This window comes from Galeopterus variegatus, unplaced genomic scaffold (assembly GCF_000696425.1).
Source record: "Galeopterus variegatus unplaced genomic scaffold, G_variegatus-3.0.2 Scaffold100, whole genome shotgun sequence".
In the NCBI taxonomy this organism is placed as follows: Eukaryota; Metazoa; Chordata; class Mammalia; order Dermoptera; family Cynocephalidae; genus Galeopterus; species Galeopterus variegatus.
The window spans coordinates 840,302-865,976 of NW_007726211.1; the positions used below are offsets into that span (position 1 = coordinate 840,302).

At 45.3% G+C, this 25,675-nt stretch overlaps 1 protein-coding gene and 1 pseudogene across 1 annotated transcript in view; both read right to left on the minus strand.

Annotated features, from left to right (window-relative positions):
* Positions 1–12,119: 12,119 nt before the first annotated feature.
* Positions 12,120–25,675, minus strand: part of UBE3C (ubiquitin protein ligase E3C) — a 112,054-nt gene continuing 98,498 nt past the window's right edge. The window contains exons 21-22 of the mRNA XM_008583747.1: positions 25,039–25,169; positions 12,120–13,710 (exon numbers count right to left, since the gene is read on the minus strand). Coding sequence (XP_008581969.1) covers positions 13,540–13,710; positions 25,039–25,169 — 302 coding nt within the window. The 3' untranslated portion in view covers positions 12,120–13,539. The remainder of the gene's footprint in view (positions 13,711–25,038; positions 25,170–25,675) is intronic.
* LOC103599601 lies at positions 20,730–22,909 on the minus strand (annotated as a pseudogene).

The window sequence follows — 25,675 nt, forward strand, 5'->3', positions numbered from 1 at the left end:
TCTATCGTCTTTCTTGATACTGACTTATTTGCAAGCTAACGCTGTGAGGGCTGGCTGCTGGGACAGGCTGGGAGAGGTCGTATCCTCAAGACATTGTCTTTGTTGCTTTGTCCTCCTTCCTGAGATCCAACCTGGGTATGCAAATTCAGGACTCCATGGGCCCTGCTGTCCACGCTGCCCTGGATGCCACCTGGGTACTCAACACCCAGGATGGCTAAGGGATACATTGGAAAGGCTACCTATGTCTAGTATCTTAAAGGATTTGGTGAAGAGGAGATTGGTTGATGTGATTTTGTTTTTTTCAAAGGAAAAGAAGAAAAAAACTTTTAAACAATATTCTGGTATAACAGATGAAAGCCTCCAAAGTCGTCAAATGATAACTCTTTTAACCTCCACCTCCCTGATGGATTTGGTGAGGATCTAACCCTCTGGTAAACGGTAACACGTTACTGGGCTGCTGCCCTGATTCATGATCTTGCAGATTTGGCTGATCAGCTCTCCGAAACTCTCCAAAAGAAGACGAAAAGCGAGGCCTCTAACACCATGAGTTTACAGCTTCAGCAGTTAACTAGCCAAACCAGATCTTTTAAAAGAAAGCAGACCTCCCCGAGCAACCAGAAAAAAACCAGTCTGCTTTCACTACAACAAACCAGGACACCTTACAAAGATTACAAATAACTGAAATGGCTGCTTTGTTTTCCAAAGAGCAGTTCAAATATAACTGATTAAAATTAGTAAATTAGGTAAACATGATTAGAATAAATGTTTATGCATGAATTTATCATAGTTTCAAAAACCTTTTCACTAATTTAAAATCTTAAAATCACGTTATGTTGAATTAAGTAATACGTAATCATAAAATATCTGAGTCTTAAAATCCTAAAACATGGGCCGGCCTGGTGGCGCACTGGATAGTGCGCCGCTTGGGAAGCGCGGCGGCGCTCCCGCCCGAGGGTTCGGATCCCACATACAGACCGGTTCCCGCTCACTGGCTGAGCGAGGTGCGGGGGCGACGCTGAGGGTTGCGATCCCGTTGCCGGACACGGAAAAAGACAAAAAGACAAAAAAAAAAAAAAAATCCTAAAACATTAATTATTAAACATAATCTTGTTTATGTACTTTGACATCTTGTTTTTATGGTATAAAAAAGCTAAATAATTTGGATCTGTTAATACAGAATTAAGAAAACATTTCTCTGGAGATTATAAAATGGTTTTCATCAGTTTAAACACAAACTGATATAAAACAGTTTAAAATCACTCGCTTCACTGGAAATTAGGGTTACTAAGAGTTAAAATTTTAGTTGATATATGTAATTAAAGCTGCTGGATACAAAAGAAACAATTCTGTATCCAGAGTGTATAAAGAAAGTAAATGTGTTTTTGGTTTAAAACAAAGTTTCTTAAAAGGAATGAGGACGTGTTTTTTGTTGTTGTTAAAAAAGAGGTAATTTTGTCTAAGCTTAAAGGATACTTACAGGTTGTTTTAAAAATGAAGAGGAATGTTATAAATAAAACTAAGTGAATATGGAAAGTTTAAAAATATATTTTTTAAGAAGTTATAAAGTGTTTATAAAAATCTTATGTGGTCAAAGCAAACCAAGATTGAGTGAATTTGTTCATAAGATTTTATCAAAATTAACTTTAGTATTAACAATACTCTAGCCCAATCCACGGTTCTTGAGTTTTTATTATCTGAACTGGATCTTGAATTTTAGCAAACATCCCTCCTGAGATATTCCCTCTGGGCCAAACAGCGACCAAGGGACACATCCAGTGAAAGAGAGCAAGGCCAGGCCTGTGAAACAAACTGACTCCATCTTCCCTGCAGAGGACACTTCGTTACTTTCCCACCCCTCAGTCATGAGACCCTCAGGGCAAATGATTAGCCCAGGGGCTGCCCTGACAAAACAGACCGAGATAAGAGAGGAAACAGACATTTACTGAGTTGCAAAACCCCTCCCCAAGGCTTGTTTACTATAATTGTAAAAGTTACAGATTAGCCTTAAGACCCCTTTGGAATTCCCACCTGTGCAGAAAGCATCAAGGTGACTGCTACAGTGACCCTCCTGGGGTGACAATGATGAACACCACTGCCTGCTGAGCATGCGCCCATGACGCAGCCGGGAAGGACAGAACGGACCCCCTCCAGTGATGCTGGCCTGTACCCCTTAACTCCTTTCCCTATGAAAGACCCTGAACAGCTCCCCTGGGGGGCTGGCTTTACTGTCGCTACCCCCTTATGCATAAGTCTATCTCCTCTTTTAATAAAGCGCTGCTTGCTTTACTGTTGGGTACATTGTTCGTTTCTATGACTTTGGAATCCGAGAGCCTAATTTAATCACTGGCAAAAACTGGAAAGCTCTGGGCACCAGAGAGGACTCCAGCTGCAAGAGGCAAGTGGCCGCTGGGACTATTTTGCTCCCAGGTCTCTGCTGCTGGTAGATCTCTCCTGGAGTCCCTGACCTAACCTCTGACAAGACAGTGCTTTATTCTCTTTAGCTTTCTCTGATTTTCTGAGCCCTCTTCTGTTGGGTTGGATTGTATCCACTTCTGTGTAGGTGCACCCTGGAGGGCTCCTGGCTATGCTTTGTTTTTCTGATTTAAATCTAGTCGATACTTTTATTCTTTAACAGTGGGGAGAACTGCTTTTATCAATTCCTGTTAATGGAATAGGTTGGCCCCGCCAATTGGAACTAGGCTAAACTGGACCCCACTGCTCCTCTTTTCTCTTCGTTTGTTTGCTGGGTTAGACATTTAGTTGAGTACCGGTAATCTGAATAAACCTTCCAATCCTTGCACCAACTTTTGGACTTTCAGGTCATTTGTTTAAGGCGAGAGGGCAGCCGGGCCTGGCCTGTCGGTAACACCGGGTCAAACAGCTCAGTGCCTTCGCAGTACATGGCCAAAGGCTCTCCCGCAGCCGCTGCTCTGCCCACTTGGAAAGCAACAGCTTCTTTCCTCAAAATAATAGCAGGTGGACCTGTGGGACTAGGTGAAAGACTTTATAACCCAGCTCTTCTAACAGATGATATTACTGCCAAGGCCTTATAAAGCTCCTCACTAGGAATTCTAAATTAATAGAGGATTCCTTCCACAGCAAGCTCCTGGGAGACAAGGATATCAAAGACCGTAGTCTTCAGCCCAGAGACTTTGTTTACTGGAAACATCATCAAGTAAAAGGACTCCCTCCAGCCCCACTGGAAGGACCACGTCAGGTATTATTCACCAATCCCGTGCCGCTAAGCTTAAACGCATTGACTCAAGGATTCACGTTTCTCATTTTAAAAAGACAAATCCACCCGAGTGAGCCTCCTGTATCACTGGAGATCGTCACTGCAGCTAACCCATAGCCAAACACCTCTGTCTTCCAGGCAGGACGAGAAGACGACAGCACTTGAGTAGACAGCTTTTCCCAAGACCCCAGACGTGACCTGATGACACCCCGTGATCAGCGCTGCTGAGCGACTGGACTGTGACTTTCACGCTGGGGATTCTCCTGGTCTCCGGCCTCTGTCGGACTGTGTGTCTCATGTCCTAGTCCACACTCTAACGAGGTCACATGCCTCAAGGTTACTTACTAAGTTGTTTTTGTTTTTGGGGGGTGGCTGGCTGGTAAGGGGATCCCAACGAATGACCTTGGTGTTACAAGGCTGCGCTGAGCCAGCCAGCCAGCTACTTACAAAGTTTTAAACTCTTGCTTTAATATTTGTCTCCCAGGCCTATACCGAGTTAAAACTGACTACGTAGGTTAAGTGGTAAAAGCACCCTTGGTTTCTTTCTCTTGTTGTTTTCTCCATCCAGCCCACTAACATTCTTGAAGGCAACCTACTTCTACAACGGGCACACTCCACCTGCCTGCAAGGTTCTCCCCTCCTACACGGGACATGACATTCTGGGAATGAACCTTCCCAGCAATGAGGTACCAAAATGTCTACCTGAGTTGATCATCAATGCTTTCAGACAAAAGACTTTTTGATCAAAAGTCACAAATGATAAAAAAGGTCTGCTCTGGCCAGGTCAGCTAAATTGCAGTGCCTTGGCGATCCAGGAAAAGTCGGTCATCACGCCTGCCTGCCCTGGAAACTGTTATAACTCCGTTTCTACTTAGAAGCAGATGGGACAGCACCGAAAACCCATAAAAGCACCTAGAATACTTGAGACCCTTACCCTTGATCCCTGTGTGTGTCATGTTACCTGGTAACAATCCCAAGTCCACAGTCACGTACAACCAACAGAGACCTTATGGAGGGATGAGGGGGGCTGCCCCCTCCCCTTTAATCTTCCCTGCTGTGATCCTGGAACGCGGGGCCCTGCGGGCCTCTTCGGAGAGCGTTTCTTAGGTGACCTGGTCTGTGCTTCCCTGGTTGCAATCGTCATATCAGCTCGACTGATCCTGTGCTCCTGTGCTTTCTTCACTTGGCCTCAGTTTCTTTGAGGTCGACAGTCCCACAGGAGGTAGGCAGTGCTCCCTGCAGCAGACAGGGCCAGGTATTCCCTTGCTTCCACCGAGAGCAGCGTGTGCATCCCCTGTAAGTTCATCAGGCACTTCTCGCCCCGTCAGTCCACAGCGGGATCGGCCTGCCTTCAGCTGCTGTGTGTTCACGTGGCACTCTTAGTAATGTCATGACAGTGACGGGAATTCGGGGCTATGGCTTTCCTGAGTGATGTTCCAGGACATAGGAGACGTCTTCATTATCAAAGGGGGCACTGGTTCCCAGCTGCAGGGGTGGTAAGGGCCACTGGAGGGGCCCTGGTCTCACCCTTCGTCCCCAGCCAGGAGCCTCAGGGAGGCGGGGCAGGGGGCAGCAGCAAGGGTGCAGGAGGCCTTGTACTTACTTGGCACAGAACATCTGCTGGGGCCCCTCACATTCATGGGCCCCTGATGAGAACACAAGGTGCAAACCTTGCCCAGCCACTCCGAGCTGGATTGAACCCCCCCCCCGCCCCAGGTGAAGCCACACTGGGAGCCTGCAGGCCTTATACCGGGTCCCCAGATGGGCAGAGTGAGAACCGGCTCTCGTGTGTCTGATCCATGGTCCTCAGCGTGCGCCCTGCCCGTGCTCACACGTGGAGCAGCGGCTGGGGCACGTGTGCCTGGGCAGCTTCTGCTACAGGACAGGGAACTGCCCCAGGCACTGCAGACCCTGCCAGGCCCTACCACCCCAGCAGGTCACTCTCCAAGGACAGAAGTGGGGTCCCGTGGTGGCACAGGCTGGTCAGGGTCCCTCCACCAGGGGCTGGGTTCCCTCCTGAGCAGGGAAGGCAGAAGGTTAGGGTGCTGGGGGAGGGCGGAGAAGGCCACCTTGGGGAGGAGGACAGTCCTTCAGCTGGGGGCACAGGAGGAAGGCCCATTCTTTATGAACTGGAAGCCTCAGCAAAAATAAGTAAAAACGAAATAAGATGATGAATCTCTTCAAAAATTAGGAAACGCGCAGTTTCTTCGGATGGGCTTGTCAGGATTTCCAGCTGCGGCCTTTCCTCTCAACTGTGCTGTGCTGCGGGATTCTGCCAGCAGCTCTGCCGGGCAACGATGCCGCCCTCGCCCCCTACCTGGGCAGGTGAGCAAATAGCAGCCAGCCTGTCCCTTCCTCCCTCCTGCGCTTCCTTTGTTGACATCAAGGGCGCACACTAGGTTAATCACAATCCTTGGCTAATGATACACCCGCATCACTGGTTCTCACAAAGCCCGTTTTAAGCAGCTTCTCGAGCCCAGCACCTGAACAGCCTGGCTCCTGGTCGCGACCTGCGTCTGACCATGGGTGCCCGTCCCACTCTGGCCCTGCCTCTGCGCACAGAGTAACCACCATCCTCAGTCCTGCGTTTATCACCCTTGATTCCACTACTAATATAGTTTTATTGCATCTTTATTTTCCAACAAAAAGTACAGCTTTTACTTTTAGTTGTTTTTAACTTTATAAAATGGGTATTAGGTAATCTTTTGGGGCTTTTTCATCTGAGGTAACTAAGATTAATCCATATTGTTTTGGCAGCTGTATAACATTACACTGTGTTAATGCTTTCTTGTTGATGGGCATTTGGGTTGTTTCCAGGTCTTTTCCATTGTAAACAACATTGCCAGGAAGTGCTTACAATGTTTCCTGGTGTACCTGCGCTAGAATTTCCCTTGGGTATACACCTACAAGTAGAGCTGCTGCATGACAGGGTATATACATGAGATTATGTCAAATGGCTTTCCAAGGAGGCCGTTCCAGTTTACACTCCCACTTGGAATGCATGAGAAATTATGAGGATCCACATCCTCTTTAAAACAGTCAGACTAAACAATTTATGCTAATTGAATGGGAGTCACATCGTATTTCATAATCTTGATTTGCATTTCCCTGATCACTACTAATGCTGAGAATCTCTTCGTGTGTTCATTTGCTATATGTATTTCCTATTCAATGAAGAGCCCATTTTTTATTGGGTGGTTTGTGTCTTATCAATTCTTAAATATTCTTGACATATTTTACAACAATCTTGTCAGTTACGTGTATGGCAGATATTTTCTTTCAGATTGTAATTTATCTTAAGTTTTTAAAAAGTTCATTCAAAATGTGTATCACGGGCCTTTGCTGTGTGAGGCACTGTGGCCCAGGCTTTATGGAAGTGAAGGCATGGTCCTTGTCCTCAAGACATTCACATACAAATAAAAAAGTAACTGTATGCACGATAAAAACCACACGCATGATAAAGACGTATGTGATGATGAAAACCCGCATGTTGAGATGTAGTCCACACACCATGGAATTCACCCCTTTATACAGTTTCATGGTGTTTACTGTATTCACAAGGTTGGGCAACCATCTCCACTATCTAATTCCAGATCATCTTCTTCAGCCCCAGAAGCCCGGTGCCCGTCAGCCATCTCTCCATCTCTCCCTGGCAACTCCCACTCTGCCTTCTTTGTCTGTGGATGTGCCTGTCCTGGACGTTTCATACAAATGGAACCACGCAACATTTGTCCTGTATCTGACTTCCTTCACTTGGCATGATGTCCTCAGGGCTCACCCATTTGTAGCCCTGTCATCACTGCATTCCCTTTTATGACCAAATCATATCCCACGTGTGGATGGACCACTTCTCGTCTATTCATCCCTCAGTTGGTGGGCATCTGAGTTTTCCCCACCTTTCGGCTATTATGAATAATGCTTCTGGGAACATCTGTGCACAACTGTCTGTGTCTTTCACTTCTCTTTGGTATAAACCTATGAGTGGAACTGCTGACTCACATGGTAACTCTATGTGTAGCATTTTAAGAAACTTAAAGGCAATGGGATTTTAAACATTTCTCAAAAAAATAAACTTTAGCGTTCTAGTAGAGGGATTGTTTTATATTCCTGTCATTTTAATAGTCCCCTTGTGACGAAGAGATACCAGTAGGATAATGCTCTTGATCCTGTGAACACATAAAAGCTTCATGACAGGTCACTAGCTCCCTGGTCGCTGGCTGAGTGGTCCTCACCAGCCCTGACTGCAGGTACCGGCTCCTGACCACTAGAGGGAGCCTGTGCACTGCCCAGACCCGCAGCTGACACACGCTTTCGAGCACGGAGTTAGCACCCGGGAGGCCAGAAACCCTCAGCTGGAGCAGAGAGGGCTCGCGGACGCACCCTTGAGGGCCAGCACGGGGTGGGCCTTCCGAGCACCCGCCTCTCTTCTGTCCTCTGCGAAGGCTGGACGTGGGAGTGAAGTGCTCAAAGCTGTGAGAAATTTGGCCCAACGATGGAGAACCTGAAACTGGACAGGCGTTAGTTTGAAACTTATCTTGGTTAGTAAAACCTTTCTTCATAGAGCAAATCCATTCGTTCAGCAAGTATTTGTTGAGCACCTACTATGTGCTGGGCATTACTCTAGGTGCTTGGTACACAGAAATGTACTTATTTATTTATGAAAAGACCTTTTTATTCCAACAGAAGGAGGTATGCTGTTTAGGCAGCATATGGTGTCCCAGTGACAGTCAAATATATGCTAATGTGAAGAAAATACCATGCTCTGACCCTGAGAGTCACCCATACGACATCCTACTCAGGAGTGTCCAGAGAAGGAAGGGAAATCCCCCTGTGGTGTTTGTGTCCCGTGTCTGTCGTGGGCGCCTTTGTGAACTGAAATGCTGACTTGGTGCTCCCGTACAAACGGGGGTGTGTGCTGTGCTCAGGTGTGCGGCGCCTTCCCTTGTGCTGGGACCCTTTCCACTCCTACCTTTCTTCATCCCGTCTAGCGGTGAGACAGCTGCAGCACTTTGAGGAACGGTACCCAGAGGGGAAAGAAGCCACAGCATCTTAGTGAGCAAACTTCCACCCTGGTGGAACTTACCTTCTGGGGGAGGGGAGAGTGATGCCCCAGTGAAACGCACTGGACATCAGACAGCACAGCGCTAGAGACAGACGAGGGAAGACGGGCGTGGGGGCGGGGCGGTAGCGTAAGTGAGGTGACAATGAGCGAAGCACGGCCTGGAGAATGCGAGGGGCGTCTTCCAAGCAGAGAGAGCTGGGGCGCGCATGTGCAGAGGCCCCAAGGCCAGGGGAGGAATGTCCAGGAAGCCAGGAGAGCCGAGTTAGCAAGGTGGAAGGGTGGTGGGGATGAAGTCACACAGCACCCGGCACCAAACCACACAGGCCTTCAGCTCCTCCTGAGATGGGGAGATGCCGGGAGGTCTTGCCCAGAGGAATGGCAAGAACTGACTTAGGATCGAGGAGGACTTTGGCGTGGGCAAGGACAGAGGATGGAGAACGCTCTGAATACTGCAAACCCAGGCAAGTCCAAGACAATGGCTTGAGACAGGGAGGTGGCAGAGAAGAGAGGCAAGTAGTAGTCAGATTTTTGTTATGAGGATCTGTAACACAGTGGTATGGGGACTGGGCTGCAGAGAAGGCAAGGACAGCACAGGGATTTTGGTACAGGAGTGGAGGTCAGCAGATGTCTTGGAGTGTGATGCCGCCTAGCACGCCAGGAGAGCTCAGCAGGCAGCTGTAGGTCTGAAGCACAGGGCACAGTCCAGGCTGGGCAGACAGGCCGAAGGCTGGGCCGGGCCATGGCAGCGCAGTTAGACACTGCTCCTGCCCTCTCTCCAAGGAACCTGACGGCACACTCACTCAGGAACTGAGGACACCCGCGTTTCCCAGCACACCAGGAACATATCCAGGCACATCAGTCGGGATGCCATGCAGCCTGCAAGTTATCAGCACTGAAAAGGATTGTTTTCCTAAAATCACCTGTGAAGAATGATCTTAGGACACTTTTAAAAATACAAACTTGTGACCCTCCACCCCTAGAGACTCACTCTCAGCAAGTCTGGGGAAACACAGATCTGGTACAACCCCCCCTTTTTACTGTCAAATGGAGACTGTGAAGGAGGCACGGACAGGAGCCCGCCTGTCCCAAGGGCCACCTACCACACTGCTTCGGTTCTCAGGTGGAGTGGCAAACCATCTCCTAGAATAATTCAGTACATGAAGCAAGTCCATATCCTGAGCCCCAGAGCCTGTGGGTGTGGCCCTGTTAAGACTAAGGGTCGTGAAGTTGAGGATCTTAAGATCATCCTGGACTATCTGGGTGGGCTGGATTGTCTTAACAAGTGAAAGGCCCGAGATTCGAGACAGAGGCCCGTGACCAGGGAGGCAGGGATTGGAGCAATGCAGCCACCAGAAGCTGTGGAGACAGAAAACAGACTGGAGTGCAGCCCTTTGACCTTGATTAGCCTTCTGGACTCCATAACTGTGAGAATAAACGCTGTTTTGAGTCACCCAACTTGTGGTGATGTGCTGCGGCAGCCACACAATGCCGGAAAAGCTCTGCCACTGCTGTCTGCGGTTCCCTTGCTGACCTGAGCACCTGGGGCATTGTTCACTACACCCCTCCAGCTCTCTGGTCAAATAAGCCGTCGTCCTGTGAGCTATACTCTGCCAGGTGGGGTGACGCCCACCAGTTCATGCCCGCGTCCTGTTTCCTGCAGGTGAAGCTCCCATCACAGAGGCGGGCTTCTGTCTGCAATTTGGGCCATTCAAGGAGATACTCAGACTTCGCACTGTCAATAAGTCTTAGACACATTCCCATCAACCAAATTGTTTGGGTTCAAATATTGAACAATAATAATCTTCATATTAAATTCAAGAATGCAAAAAGGCTACTTCCCATGACATAATTGCTTTATTGGGCAAGTTATAAGATATGTGTTGTGTTTATTCTGAATGCAGGAGACACCCAATGCTCCTCTGTGACACCCTAAGGCCCTCCACCCTGCTCTGCTGCTCTGCAGGCCGGGGCAGATGAGGCCAGGGGTGGGAAATCTCATTTGAGCCGTGGAATTGGCGTAAAGTGAAGAGATCTTCAGCTGACTACATTTTTAGTATAAAGAAGGCACTACAGAAGTCACAAAGCAAGTTAGTCACTAGTTACCAGCTAACTTCTGGTAACTGCTGGTGGGATGGCCTCCTATTGTCATCGCCAGGCCTCGGCAGTCCTTCTCTGAGCCATGACATGAATTATCCCTCTACAACAAATACGGAGGCAAGGAAAACGCATATAAGAGTACTTGAGGATTACTGCTTCCTGCCTAACCCCGCGGAGGAGGCAGCAGCAGTGATGTTGCCATTACAGGGCAACACTTCAACCACATAAGCAGACAAGTTACAGTAAGGTTCTATTCTGCTTTTATGGAATGTTGAAGTTAAAAGCTTACCTATAACTCTCATCCTATCTTCAGAGCACTTCCGTGAAACCAAAGTATCCAGACTATCCCCATTCCACTGATATATAAGCTGAGGCACAAAGTACTTAGGCTCAAGAACTTACCCCCAGAATTTTTCTGGAAGGAGAGACCTTGAGCAGATGGTACCCTTTCCCACCTGGACCTGCTGGGTCACCGTCATTTCAGGTCACCACTTTGGCTACCACCTGCAAACCACGAAATCCCTGAGTTTATCCCAGGGATACCAAAGTACAGAGCTCAACAACTCACCCACAACACACACTCCAGGTGAGACCTACTGCCCTGGGAGGTACATACAGATGGGCTGTGTCATTCTGCACACAGACTACTGTGCTAGATGTGACGCTTTCTGACTGGGAGCAGGCAAATCTGAAAAAGCTGAGTGGTGGCCCTGAATTTCTATTTTATTTGAATTATAATGTGCCTTTAGCTGTTTATTGTCCTTTAAAGTATAAGAAAGCTCATATATTAAATTATTCCAAGCCCACCACTCACCTCCTCAGGAAGTTTCCAGAAAGGGTAATTTACCCCACCACAGCCCTTTCTGTGCTCCAAGTCCCATGAGCACTGGCAGGTCTGCGTGGCACAGAGCTCGCTGTCCGTAGCACAGCTGTGTGCAGAGCAGAGATTACCACACTGTACACTACGGTGCAGACCACCAAGGCTTGATAATGCTGCTGTAATGAGCTTAGGACCTGAAACCAGATCATAGCTTGTGAGAAACAACTGCATAACTGCCCCCTCCAACACCTAACATTTAGGGTTGAGTACAAAACGATCAGAAATAAGCAAAAAGTAGGGTAGAACGAATTAAAAAACAGAACAATGAAGAAAGGAGAATCTTCCCTTAGGAATAATTTTCCTCAACAACTTGATGCTAAACCCAAGTAGAGAGCTGTGAAGATGATTCCTGTGACCAGAAGCGCTGGCCTCTAGTATGGTGTCACAGCATAGGCTGGGGGCTGAGTGGAGGCCAACCTCATCGTAGCCCCTCAGCAGAGTGCAGACGGATGACAGCCCTGCTCCCTACTAAATCTGGATTTAAGTAATCATAGGCTACGTTGTTACACTGTGTTAACTGATGACACTTAAACACCTGTGATAAAGCTAGTTAATATTGGGAAGCTGTGGTTTTTACTGGAGCAGAATAAAACTAATCACAATGATTTGGGGTAGGACTCCAACAGAATTTGGGGGAAAAAAATTTAATGCAAATATTTAGCCATAAGAACATACAAATAAATAAATAAGCTCAGAATAGCTGAGGGGAGAAAAAAAAAAAAAGACCACAAATAAGTGTGATCGCCAATTCTCTTCAGTCTCAGATAGTCCATTTCCAAAATACTGATAATAAAATATAAAATTAACTAATAAGAACATTCAAAACAACCTAAAATAAAATAAAACCAAAGACAAACCCTAATTATTTTATTTCTGTATATCAAGACTACAAATAGCATTTAAACACTTAATTTATTATTCAAATTAAGAAATTATACATTTTGTTTTGATAATGGTCATTGTCTTAAAAGTGTCACTCAGTTTTCCCACATTTAAAAGTATATTGCTAATTATGGTCAATTAACTATGACAGTCCACAGAGCCTCCAGTGACAGTAAAATACTAGACAGAGAAGAGATGAATAAGGATTTAGATTCCTTCTCCCCCAGCATCAGCAAAGGGTCACTCTGCTTCCATGGCTGACGCTTTGGAACGCTTTGTTTTTAGAGACTGAAATCACCCAGCAACTAATTAGGTCCTGATAAAGTGCCTTATTACGAGAATCACTGAACGCTCTTCCTCCCTGGACACGTGTCAGGGACTGTCTCGTCTTTCTGTCAAAGCAGCACCACAAAGCAGAGGGTGCCGAGGCACGGCAAATTACCCCAGAATATCCAGGAAGACTGGTACAGCCCAGGGGTGAGGAGGGAGAGGGGATCATGGAGAGACCCAGCCGCAGCAGCATCAGGGACAAAGGCTTGGCCCGCCACTTGGGTTCAAACAGCTTTAATAGATGCGACAGTGCCTGTTCTCCCCCAAGTCATCATGTACTGCCAGCAACACACATGCCGAAGGAGCCGGACAGACTCTCCTCCTCCTCCTCCTCACCCCCCATCAGCTCTCCAGGCACAAAGCGGAGACCGACAGAATAGCGGATGAAGTCCCCACCTCACACCAACACACAGTGATACACAAACTATCATGATGCAGCTCAATGGCGTACTGAAAATAAGCATGCTCGTCCCATGTGGAGTAAACGGCTTAAAAAGCAAATATAGTATGACCATCGTCATCTACTTTCCAAACCTAACCCCTTTGGGAAAAGGTAGCAGGAAGAAAAACGCCTGTAGTTTTAACAATTAGGTTTGTAAACAATTCAGCCACATGAGAAGCAGCGGGCCCCCTGAAAATAAGCGTTTCAACCCCTCAGACCCTGTATCTCTGCAGACCGCCCAGCCCAGTCTGAACCCAGGAAGCAGGCGCTGCCGGCTCCGGAAGGGACTCGACTCTGGTCAGCAAAGCCAAAGCTTCCTCTTTGGTTAATTTCACTGAGTGGCCACTAGTCTAAAAACTGTGCTCTTCTTGGCAAAATAACTAAATTAGCCACACGGCACACTTGTTATTTTAAGTTATTTGGAAGGTAGTGTCCATCTAAATAAGTGACCACATTGTAATAAAAATCACTTAAAAAATGAAGGAAGGCTTGAAAGGAGGAGTGCAGGAGAGCCGTGGGCGTCCAGCCTGAGCATCCTCGTGGGTCTGGGGAGGCGCTGCTGACGAAGGAGGTGCTGGGTTCTCTGGAGAAGGTCAGATACAGCATTGCTTTCAGCTCAGCTCAAAACCAGCAGCACATTCAATAGCATATAACAGTTTACTTCGCAGAAGTGTCTCATCGTAAAACTCGGGGAGCTTCAGCAGGTTCATGCAGGTGCTGGCTGTGGGGAGCCGCTCGAGGTCAGAACCTCCGTTGTGAATGCAGAACGCAGGGTACAACTCCTGAAAAACAGCACGTGCACAGGACACAGCTTTAACACGTGCAGCTTTAAGTGGATTTAAAAAGCACACGAAACATGCCTGCCTCAGTCAGGAAAAAGTTATTGCTGCAGTCACATTTTCCCAAAAGCACATTTGCTTCTTTAATCACACTGAAGACTCAGCTCTAAATTATACCAAATGCTGTGCACTGAGCTCTGGGCACAAAAAGGGATAGAGAGCAACAGTCATGCATGCAAATGAACTTTTCAGAGAACACGGCCTCTCAAGGTTTTTTTTTGGTTTTCTGGGGGGGGGGGGGTCTTTAAAATTTTGAAAGGTACAAGAGTGCTAAGAGCTGACTACACATATTGGCCTATGTTAAAAAGTGGGAAGGCCAACCTCCAGGGGAGGAATGAACAGGATGAAGTCTAGGGACCCCTTCACATGAACCTCATTTTGTAGCTCTGACTAGGAACCATGTGGCTGTGTTAACAAAAACAAAACAAATTCAACCAAAATGGGAGGAAAAATCAATCTCTAAATACTGAAAGCAAAACAAAACAAATGGACCGACTTACTGGTGGTTTAGTCACAGGAGAGGAACTGTCTCAAGTGCTTCAGAATTATTTTCAGAAATGTTGTTGTAGTAAATTACTGTTACTGTTCTAAAACCATTAGGGTACTATGTATAACTATCATACAACTGTATTTTGTAGAACTACAACTTACAGGATCATATAACTTAGAAGCAAATGAGCTACTAGAAACCAAAATTATCACTGGTGAAAAGGAGATCCAAATATAAAATCAAAGAAATACAAACCTTATAAAGACTTAATCTACCTTTCCTGTACAGATTATTCCTCAGAGTAACCAAATGGTCAATGAGAAAATGAAGTATGGCTGTTTTATGACATATTAAAGAATGGACCCAGGCAGTGACAATGACTGCTGAAATTATTAGGTACAAGGGCGATGAGGAATTCTGAACCCACAGACCAACTCCAGCATCTCAGAGAGATGATTCACAAGCAGTGGGTCTCCCAGAGAGCCAAGGAAATGGGACATGCACGACATTACCTATGTGATGGTATTGTCAAGAAAGAAATATTCAAATCTAGGATCTGATGAAACCTCTATTGGTTCACAAGATATAAGGAAGAAACCCAGTTCCTCCATTAGTTAAATCACAATGTGAAAGAGAGGGAAGCAGAACTTGTAGACGAGAAAAGATTACAGAGATGCACTGACCAAATGCCATGCATGGAATGTGGCTTGCTTGTACCACGATCTAAGCAACTGCTAAAAAAGGAAAAAACAAGAGAGAGAGAAAGAGAAAGAAAATCAGGGAAAATCAAACACTGATGGTATTAAAGAATTAAGGTGATTTTCTAGATGTGATAATGACATTCTGGGTATTTTTAGGCACAGTGTAAAAATCCTCCTTCCTCTCTGGCAGACACTCATTGCCCCTTTCCATGAGCAACAGATGCTTCCCTCACAGACACTTAGGGCACTGCCCAGGAAACAGACTCCCTCCCCCACTCTTCAGAACAGAACACATCCCCATTTTACACACACTGTTCTGTACCTTGCTTTTTCCATTCGCTACGTCTTAGTTACCTTCCCTACCAGTGGCTCCCTTCCTCTTTCTTCAAGGCTACAGACCCCTCCTTGTGACATGCAGCACAACATGGTGACGCGGGCACTCGTGATGTCTCAGATTTTACAAATAATGATGCGATAAATAACTGTGTAGGTACGTCTACAATTGTGCAAATATATCTGCAAACTAAATTCCTAAATGTTAGGTACTGGTAAGTGCAGACTTACTGCATGAGATCTATGGAAATGTCAGTCTTTTATTACAAGTACATTACAGTGATTATATCTTCCTCTTATACACGAATATCATTAGCTACTTGCCTCATATCTGAGATACAGGAGATGTGATTTATGTGTTCCCTTCAAACATGGAAACGAAAAAGTGCGGACTGCCCTCAATCTGCTCACCCTCCCAGCGGGTGGAATTTACTGTAATCTGGCACAGCCATCAGAGCTCCATTGAGGGTAACTCCTCATGGCAGGCCCAGTGCAGTGCCTGGTTCTCTCCCTCAGCGCTGTAACTGGGGGAACTGTGCTTCAAATGCCAGATGTAAAGGTACACTCTAATTAACACCACTCTCTCCCCTCCAAGGCCTAACTTCATAACTCTTTGAGTGGCCAGAGCTTCATACACGTTCATATCCTCTGACCCAGCACCTCTACTTCTAGGATTGCACTCCAAGAAATAATTAGAGATGCAGAAAATAATTTATGCATGAGGATGTTCACAGATAGCATCATAAGGAAAAAACAATTGTAAACAGCCAATAAAAAATAGTAAGTAAACTGTGGTAAACTCACATGATGAGACATGTTTATTAAAAATATTTCAAAGAACATTTATTTTTTATTTTTTTTCCCCTTTTTTTGTCCTTTTTCGTGTCCGGCAACGGATTGCAACCCTCAGTGTTGCCCCCGGACCAGACCGGGACCGGCAACGGGATCGCAACCCTCGGTGCTGCTCCCACACCTCGCTCAGCCAGTGAGCGGGAACCGGTCTGTATGTGGGATCCGAACCCTTGCCGGGAGCGCCTCCGCACTCCCAAGCGGCGCACTGTAGCAGTGTGCCACCAGGCCGGCCCCTCAAAGAACATTTAACTTGAGGGAAAATGATCCGGATGTAATGAGTAAAAGAGGCAGCCTATAAAACTGTACACATGATACAGCTACAATTATATTTAAAATTTATGTATATCTACATTAACACATACCTATGTATGTAGACTCAAACACAAATTCATAAAAGGAAGGAAACATAAAAACATACGGTTGGAGTGGGAGAGAATATAGACTTTTTCTTCCTTATGCTTAACCACAATTTCCAATTTTCTATAACAACACTAATTTTGTTACAAGAAAAAAATAATCCAACAGTATAAAAAATAGTAATTAGCTCTAACCATCGTGGTGGAAAATGGAGAACAAAACTGGAGCCATGCTTCCATTCCGACGGGGACCTCTGGAAGCATCTAAGCTGTCACAAACCACCAAAATGCACCCAACAGGCAGGAACTGTGTTTCAGCGGGAATTCGTTTCATCTACATATTGAACTGAGTGTACCTTTTACGATGGGGAGAAACTGAGGAAGAGCAGCCTACAAAGTGCTACGAGAGACTCGCAGCCTCCTGTTTGTCACACAGCTTCCTTACGTGCTTCATAGGTCTCTCTACAGTTAAATACAAACTCAACTTAAGAAATATAATGGCACGTAACATGCTAAAACCCACTGTCTTTTTTCTAATCATAGTTTATATGCTACTTTAAATCTTTCATAAAAATGTTAGAATAGGAACCGAAGGAGAACCAGAAAGAACATTTATTACTCCACATTCTGAGTACACGAGTACAATAATTTTCTCAAATGCTTGAATGAACTAAAATGAAAGCATCACAATTTTGAAACAGAAAAAGATCTCTGAAGGCAGGGTCAGTGACTGCTGGCAAAGTTACTGTGCAAGTGGAAAGCGTGGAATATATTCTACAGTTAAATACCATATTTTAGTGTTTCTTTCATAATGCTAATTGAATTTCCTACTTAGAGTCTTAAAAGTAAAAAAATGAAGTCCTTCATTGAAATCTGAGTCAAGGGCACCATCCTGTGCATAACTGAATACAGTACAACGGGAATTTGCATTAATTCAGAGTGGAAAAAATCATCAATTTATTATGTGTCCTGATGGTAACTTAACAATTTTCTACAGCACTTTAATGATTTTTTTTGTCTGTAACAATCACATTTATTAAGCATATTAAACTTTAATTAGCTTTAGCAGATGTTATTTTTCTCCAATAATCTGGCACTAGAGTTTCATAACTTTTAAATTATGCCTGCCTGCCTCTGCTATTTACAGTACTTCAAGTGAAAGTCATTCCCTTCCTTGAAGCCTCAATTAATTCTGGCAGCAGTTTCATCAGGATACTGAGCTAACTGGAAAGCCTAAATATTAAGGGGATTTTTCCAAATTTGATGTCTAACATATGACAACTTTAAAAACACTTACCATGGAAAACTCTTACTTAAATTTCACATACAACACATGTTAGATCATTGCAAAAAATCCAGAGTAGGAAGATTGTCTCATGGCTTCCAAGAAAGTGTTTTTCATGGGAGAACGCAATTATGATTGTACAGGAATCACTGCCAGGAGTAGGAGAATTTTCACTATTACTCTATTTGGGATTTCAAAAGCTGATGTAAATCCCTCAACTTCCTTTCCTCCACAAGTGGCACCTGCAGTGAAATGGCTACAGCGTGAACCTGGCAGTGTCAGCATGGTAGGGAAGGCTCTCGGCACTTCTGGACTATCACTTTGTGACGGGCTCTTGCATTGGCTGTCACAAAGTCCAGAACCTACTCCTTCCAAAAAAGACGCCTAATTTTTATTGTTGCTAACATCATTGGCATTAACTAATGAGCCAGGAGCTGACAAAAATCTCTGGGTCTTTTACTTTGTTTTGATGGGAGCAGGCCCTCCAAACTTCTTTTTTTTGAAACCAGATGCTGAATTTTCTTACCTCTAGGTTTGGTACTGTTTTGAAACAGACACCAGATGCCTTGTCTCTCATAATAAATGGCAGTGATGAAATCACCTAACGGTACTTAAATCTTAGTATGTAATAATCCCCTTAACTTACTTGACTGTATCTTGATGGTAAGAACTGTTTGCTGGAACATGGACTGAGCCCCTTCTCTGCACCACTCACAGGCTTCACCTGCACTCCTCCTGCTCTTGATCCCACACAGCACAGCACCCTGACTCCACTACTGGCCTAAGAGAAACCAGATGGCAAAGACAGGTGTCTTCCAGGTTTGTGCCTAATTTTCATTAGACTCGAGGCCAATTTTCGCATCTGGTTATGTTGGTCAGAGCTTGAAACTATGTAGACCCATCTGCATAGTTTTGGGGGGAGGGGATTATTTGCTAAGCCAGAAGCATCACTAAATCTTTCTGGATCACTCTGTTTAGGTGTGTTGCTTGCAGACAGTAGAGTTATTTGACCCAGTCTGAAAGTCTCTTTTCTTTAATAGATGAGTTTATCCTTGGTACATTCATTGCTATAACAGTTCAGGCTTCTTTCATGTTTTCTGAATCTGCTAGTTGGTGCTGTTTGTCTTGTTTTGTGTGGTTATTTTTCCTCTCCAATAATTTGGAAGACAGAGAAGTGATTTTAGTTCTACTAACATCACTGAATAATATTATCCACTAATAGGTCTAAGTTCATATGTCTTTAATATTCATTGCTTCCAAAACACAACAGTGTGTGTAACTTGCCTCCCGTGAAAGGCAGATACACTGCACATACACCACACCTCTTCCCATCTCTCCACCACAGCTCCAGTTTTGAGGGCAGTGTATTAACCTACTGATGTCAACTTTTAAAAAGAGCTTCATGAGGTGTAATTTGCATACTACAACATTTACTCATTTAAATGCACAACTCAGTGATTCTAGTAAATTTATGGAGTTGTGCAACCATACTCATAATCCAGTTTTGGAATACTTCCACTTTTCCCATTTCTACCTCCAGTTGCACACACCAATGATCTGCTCTGTCATTAAATTGCTTTTTAAAAAAAATCTTCCGGCCGGGCCGGTGGCGCACTGGAGAGTGCGCCGCTTGGGAGCGTGGCAGCGCTCCCGCCAAGGGTTCGGATCCCATGTGGTGACCGGTTCCCGCTCACTGGCTGAGTGAGGCGTGGGCGCAACACCGAGGGTTGCGATCCCGTTGCCGGTCCCCGGTACGGGCGCAACACTGAGGGTTGCGATCCCGTACCGGTCAGTAAAAAAGACAAAAAGGAAAAAAAAAAAATCTTCAATTTAACATTTATTGCACACTCACTGTAAGCAATTATTGAGCCCTCAAAATACAAAGTTTAGCAACACAACTTCATCTTCAAGACATACTTTGTAAAAACATCTTGTGGAAATGTAGGAGAGAACAGGAATTGGAGAAAAACATGACGCTAGAGGCTCTGGGGTGGATATTTCACATGAGCAAAAAGTGCAGAGGCATGAAAATATGGTCAGCCCCAAAGTTCGCCCTTCACCTAGTAGCTCCACCCTTGGCCACCCCACCCTCGGGCGCCATTCACCTGTGCCTCTCCTTTCTGTTCTGCCACTATGCACCTGCAGTGCTTGTCTCCCTGTCTCTCTCTGTTCTGCCTCTGTGCACCTGCAGTGTTCAGCTCCCTCTCTCTCTGTTCTGCCTCTGTGCACCTGCAGCGCTCGGCTCCCTTTCTCTCTGTTTTGCCTCTGTGCACTTGCAGTGCTCAGCTCCCTCTCTCTCTTCTGCCTCTGTGCACCGGCACCGCTCGGCTCCCTTGCCTCTAGTTCACTCCTCTTCCTGCTTCCTACAACGCAACTTCTCTGGGGGAGCAGAGGTATTTCAAAAGTGTGAAAAGTCCAACTAATCTGATAATTTTACTCATAGAAACATACAAAGGAAAGAAGGATGCTTTCAAAATCTTAAATTACTTAAGTGTTATATGTATTAGCATAAAAATTTAGAACTTAAATGCTTAACAATAGGGAACTGTTGGATAATTTAAAATATATCCTTAAGAAAAAATTATTAAACCATTAACGAGAGATAACATATGCTTATCTGACATGTAATTTTAAGTCACTGCAGCTAAAGCGAAACATCCTGTTCACTAGGCAAAAAGGACCTGCTTTTTATGTATACACTTCAGGGCAATTTTTAAAATACTGTAATTATAATTTCAGAACTATAGAATTTGAATAGGTGCCAGTGTTCTCTCCTTTTTTCCTCTGCAGATCATCTGAATCTTGGACAAAAAACCTGCAGCTGAGTTCCTCAGATCACTCTGTAGAGCCTTCCAGACTCATGACGCGAGGGAAGCTTCCTTTCAACTTCCAGGGAAGACGTTCTGGCTCACATGACCTCATCTTACAGGAGTGTGCTATGGCCATCATGGTGCAGGCATCAAGAGCTGTTTCTTCACACAATAGTTCTCCCACATGCCCACTTCTGCTGCCACCACTGGCACGCCTGTGTTCAAGTCCACACCCACAAGTTCACCTGATTCTGAGTGTTCTGCTTGGATTTCAACTAACGTTTCCTGACGGTCAAAACCAGAGTTGTGTGTAAGAACCTTGGGAACGATGAGCAACGCATCAGCAAATGCTTTGGCCCCTTACCTTTACGCTGGGCTTAAGTTAGTCAGGGATCCTGCCACTGCCACTGCCCCCTCACCTGGAACCACACAGCCATCCACCACCAGTAGCATTTCTGACAGTCCTCAAGCCATGTCTTATTGCATCTGTGATTCGAGTGTGTGTGCTCTTTGGTCCTTTGACCAAACATGTGACAGAGGGAGGACTGCTACATTTCTCAGTGAAGGAGAGCTTCTCTTCTCCCATTGTGTACACATAGACAAATCCTGCATGTCTCAATCCATCAGGATTTAGGTCACCTAAAGAATTTGGAGCTAACCCAGAACGAGAAAGAGTCAGCCTCTCCATATCTCTTTTAGCTCTGCACAGAGCTACTATTCCTTCTTTTGCAAGAGCATCTAAGAAAAAGGGGTCAATTCCCTCTTGATTACTAACAAATCCTTTATTTGAATCACTACAGACTTTCTTTTTCAGTTTTATTATTTTTTTAACTCTATCTTTAATGAACTTTCTTTAGCTTTTACTAGTTTTTCCCTCTCTTCTGCACTCTTCTTTTTTTTAGTAGCTCAGTTTTTTTTTCTGTGCTAAAAAATTTTTAAGGGCAAAAAAAAAAAAAAAAAAAAAAGTGGGCCCCGAACGCCCAAGGGCCAGTACAGGCAAACCATTAGCCCCCACACTCAAGTGGCAACTACTGCAGGAATCACTGCCCTGGAGAAGGATGCACTGCCTAGGAGGGGACCTAAGGTTAGACCTCTGCCTCTTTCCCCAGTCCAGGCCTATAGGGAAATGGGGGGACCAAAGCACTACATGGTTAGGTCTGGGCACAGACTTTATGAACATGAGCCTGAAAGCACAAGCAGCAAAAGAAAAAAAAAAAAAAAAAAAAAAAGTGGGCCCCGAACGCCCAAGGGCCAGTACAGGCAAACCATTAGCCCCCACACTCAAGTGGCAACTACTGCAGGAATCACTGCCCTGGAGAAGGATGCACTGCCTAGGAGGGGACCTAAGGTTAGACCTCTGCCTCTTTCCCCAGTCCAGGCCTATAGGGAAATGGGGGGACCAAAGCACTACATGGTCTGTACTACCAGGGAAAGATGTTCAAGAAAGTTCATGACAGAAACTCGGAGGAGTCGAGAGTCTTCAGCTCTGCAGCAGGTGTTAAGGATGCTGGGGCTCACTGTGGGCTCCTTCCCAACCACCCCTTGTGGGGCTCGGCACCTGGAGCCAGGGACCCGCAGGCGATCTCTGCCTCTAAGGGAGTTGGGAAAGGCACGCTGAGGGTGAACATGTGTAGTTGCATTTCCAGCACTCTGGCCATGGGCATGGGGTCTCCACCCAGGCCGGGGTCATGCAGTGCTCGCGAGACATGGGGAGCTCCTCTGGCTAAAGTTGCCGCTGTACGTGCACCGCTGTGGGGTCAGCCAGGACCTCCCCGGACCCCCTGGGCATCAGCACCACCCACCGCTCTTCTGCACTCTTGTAAGAAAAGCCAGAAATCACTTCAGTGTTTTGTGTTCTAATGAGACACTGCATGTGAGGACGTAAGCATCTTTTTTTTCTTCGTATCAGGATGCCGTGCCCCATGGACTAAAACAAGCCCTCAGATTAAGCTTGTATCAGTTTCAGATTTATGTTTCATCTCCATAATTTCAATCATGAATGCGTCAATAGGTTCATCTTGTTTTTTAAGGGCCAAAGTGGAGTCTACTATACTACAGCCTCTGTCAAGACGTCCACAAGTTCAGTGTGAACTTCAGTATGAAGAGATGTTTTGGCCGCACCTACAGGTATTTCCCTGTCCAGAGCTCTGCTTACTTTGACTTGTTCTAAAAATTGAAGGGCCTTTTCCTTTGCAGATTCAAGACCTTCAGTGATTACTCTGGGATGAAGCGCAGAGACGTGCCTGTTTCGGCGCCTCTCCAATCAAGACACTGGAGGACCACCAGTCATGCCATTCTGGGCACTGAACCTGCATTTCGTGCAGCAGCACGTTGCTATCTTCAGCAAGCCTAACATCTCCAGTGCCCTGTGCCCCAGGTTAGTTCTTAGCATGTCCTGCACTCTCCATGTGCTGCTCTGAAGTTGACTGCCAGTGCTGCCTGGGCTCAAGCCACCCTGGCCTTGGGGCTCAGGGTCTTTTCGGCTGCCATAGCTGACCCAGTGGAGGAGAAGGAAGAGAAAGAGAGCAGCATGTGCAGTGCCCAGAGCAGCTCAGTGTGGCTGGGTACAAACTTGCCTTTTAAAGACATTTCATATGAATGGAATTATATAATATGTAGTATTGTGTCTGGCTTTTCACTTAGAACAATGTTTTCAGTATTCATACATGTTGTAGTATCAATAATTTATTACTTTCAATTTCTAAAAATATCTTATTATATGGTATCTATCAAGGGTTGATAGACATTTGGATTATTTCCAGTTTCTGGCCATTATGAATAATGTTGCTCTGATCATTCACATGAACACTGTACGTGCCTTTATGGGGTGCATAAAAAAAATTAAAAATACCCCAAAAACCAAAAAACAAATTGTGTGAACATACGCTGTCATCTCCATTACACTAAAAGACAGTCTCAAGACAGCCTGCCAACACCCAGTGAAAGTGTCAGGAAACGGATGAAAGGAAGTGAAAGAGCATGCTGACTAAATGTGCCCTGTGGTTGGTCCTGTCTACTACACTGTCGACTGGGAAACTAGTTTTACAAAAGACATTATGGGACAACCGGCATAACTTCAGCATGCTCTAGGAGGTCTGAAGGGCAGGTTAAAACACCACTGCTTAGCTCCACCCCCACAGTGCTCATTCTGCACTGAAAATGCTCATTTTTAACAAGCTCTTAAGTGACACTGAAGCTCCTGGTCCCAGGATCACACTCCACCCATCAGTGGATTAGAAAATGTCCATACATCATAGTTAAATTCCTCATTTTTTGTCACTTAATTGTGGTTAGTTGAGGGAACGTCCCTAAGCTCTTAGGAAACATGCACCAAAATATTTAAGGACTGGAAGACATGATGTCTTCAGTTTACTCTCAAATGATTTAGAAGAGACACACATGGAGGGGATGACAATGCAAATGTGGAAAAATGCTAACAAGTGGTCAGCATGGGTGAAGAGGTTCTCTGTCCACAGCTTGCAACTTTTCAACATGTTCAAAATGATTCCAAAGTAACGGGCTGGCCCCGTGGCTCACTTGGGAGAGTGTGGTGCTGATAGTGCCGACGCCACAGGTTCGGATCCTATATAGGGATGGCTGGTGCACTCACTGGCTGAGTGTGGTGCAGACAACACCAAGCCAAGGGTTACGATCCCCTTACCGGTCGGAAAAAAAAAAAAAGATTCCAAAGTAAAAAGTTAAAATAACTTCACTCAGAAATGTAAAATACTTAATACAACTTTCTGATCAAAGATCAGTTGAAAGTGAATGCCTATCTGTAAGTCTCATAAGTACAAGCAATGTACAATTGATATCATTCTGTGTTATATATACCACTGTGTGTACCTTTAGGTATTATACTGCTTTTTTATAATTTACAAGGAATACAGGAAACATTAAATGTCCCTCAGGCAATTTTAATTGCTAAAAATAACAAGTCATATGAGATCAACATTAATTTTCAGAAGTGGTTAGCTAAGGCTGGGTAACATAAAGAAAGTAAGTGACAACCAGGGCAAAAACATACTTCCTTCTGCTCAGATACACCACACTGACATTTGTAGGTTGTGTTTTCTTCACTTCAGCAGTAAAAGCCTAAGATGCATCACAGGTGGTGACTCACCTTACAGACAGTTCATCCGAATGCTCACAGGCTATCACAACCGTGATGCACATAACTATCACATAAATAGGTTAATACTGTGAACACAATGAAAAAGCAACTCAATACAGATAACCAGCACTTGACTGATTAAATATCTAGCTGAAAATAAAACATGGCACAAAATAATAAACTGGATATTATAAAAAGCCTGTATGCTGTAGATATTATTTCCCTGAAACAATGTGCACAGCACCACTCCATTAGCCTCCTTTGCTCTGACCTCTGCTGCCTTTCTCAGCTACAACTTGGTTCTGAAAGCCATGGCATGGAGTTGCATACCTTAAAGCCCAAGAGCGGGGGCCGGGAGCAGCTTGTCACGAACTTGAGCAGCTTGCGCTTTTCTCCATCAGTGAAGCCTTCCACGACTCTCCAGAAGATCTTAATGACAGGGTGATCAGCAGAATAGCCTCCTATGACAAAACGAACAAGTGCTTCATTGAAAGGAAAATGCCTGCAAAAGCGGGATTCTCCTAAAGGTACCAGAATGACGAGCTGAGAAGCACGATCCCCGCATTTCATCATGCCTATCACGGTGGCGGAGGGGCTCGTGGCAGTAAATGAATTCTGAAAAAACACTCCCCACACTTAATTCTTTGCAGATAATGGGCAAAGTACAAGAGGGAGAGAGAAACCTCAGAAGGATCAAAGTAGTCAAAAGCCAGAATAAGGAACACCCTGTAGTTACTGGCAGCAAAAGATACTGCAAAGGAGTCTGATTTTTAAGAACTATGCTTGTAGTTAAACATGAACAGCTGGTGAGTAGTAGGTCTAAATAAACAGAGGCTTTTTTTTTTCCTTTTTGTCTTTTTTACTGACCGGTAAGGAGATCGCAGCCCTTGGTGTCGCGCCCGTACTGGGGACTGGCAACGGGATTGCAACCCTCGGTGTTGCGTCCGCACCGCGCTCAGCCAGTGAG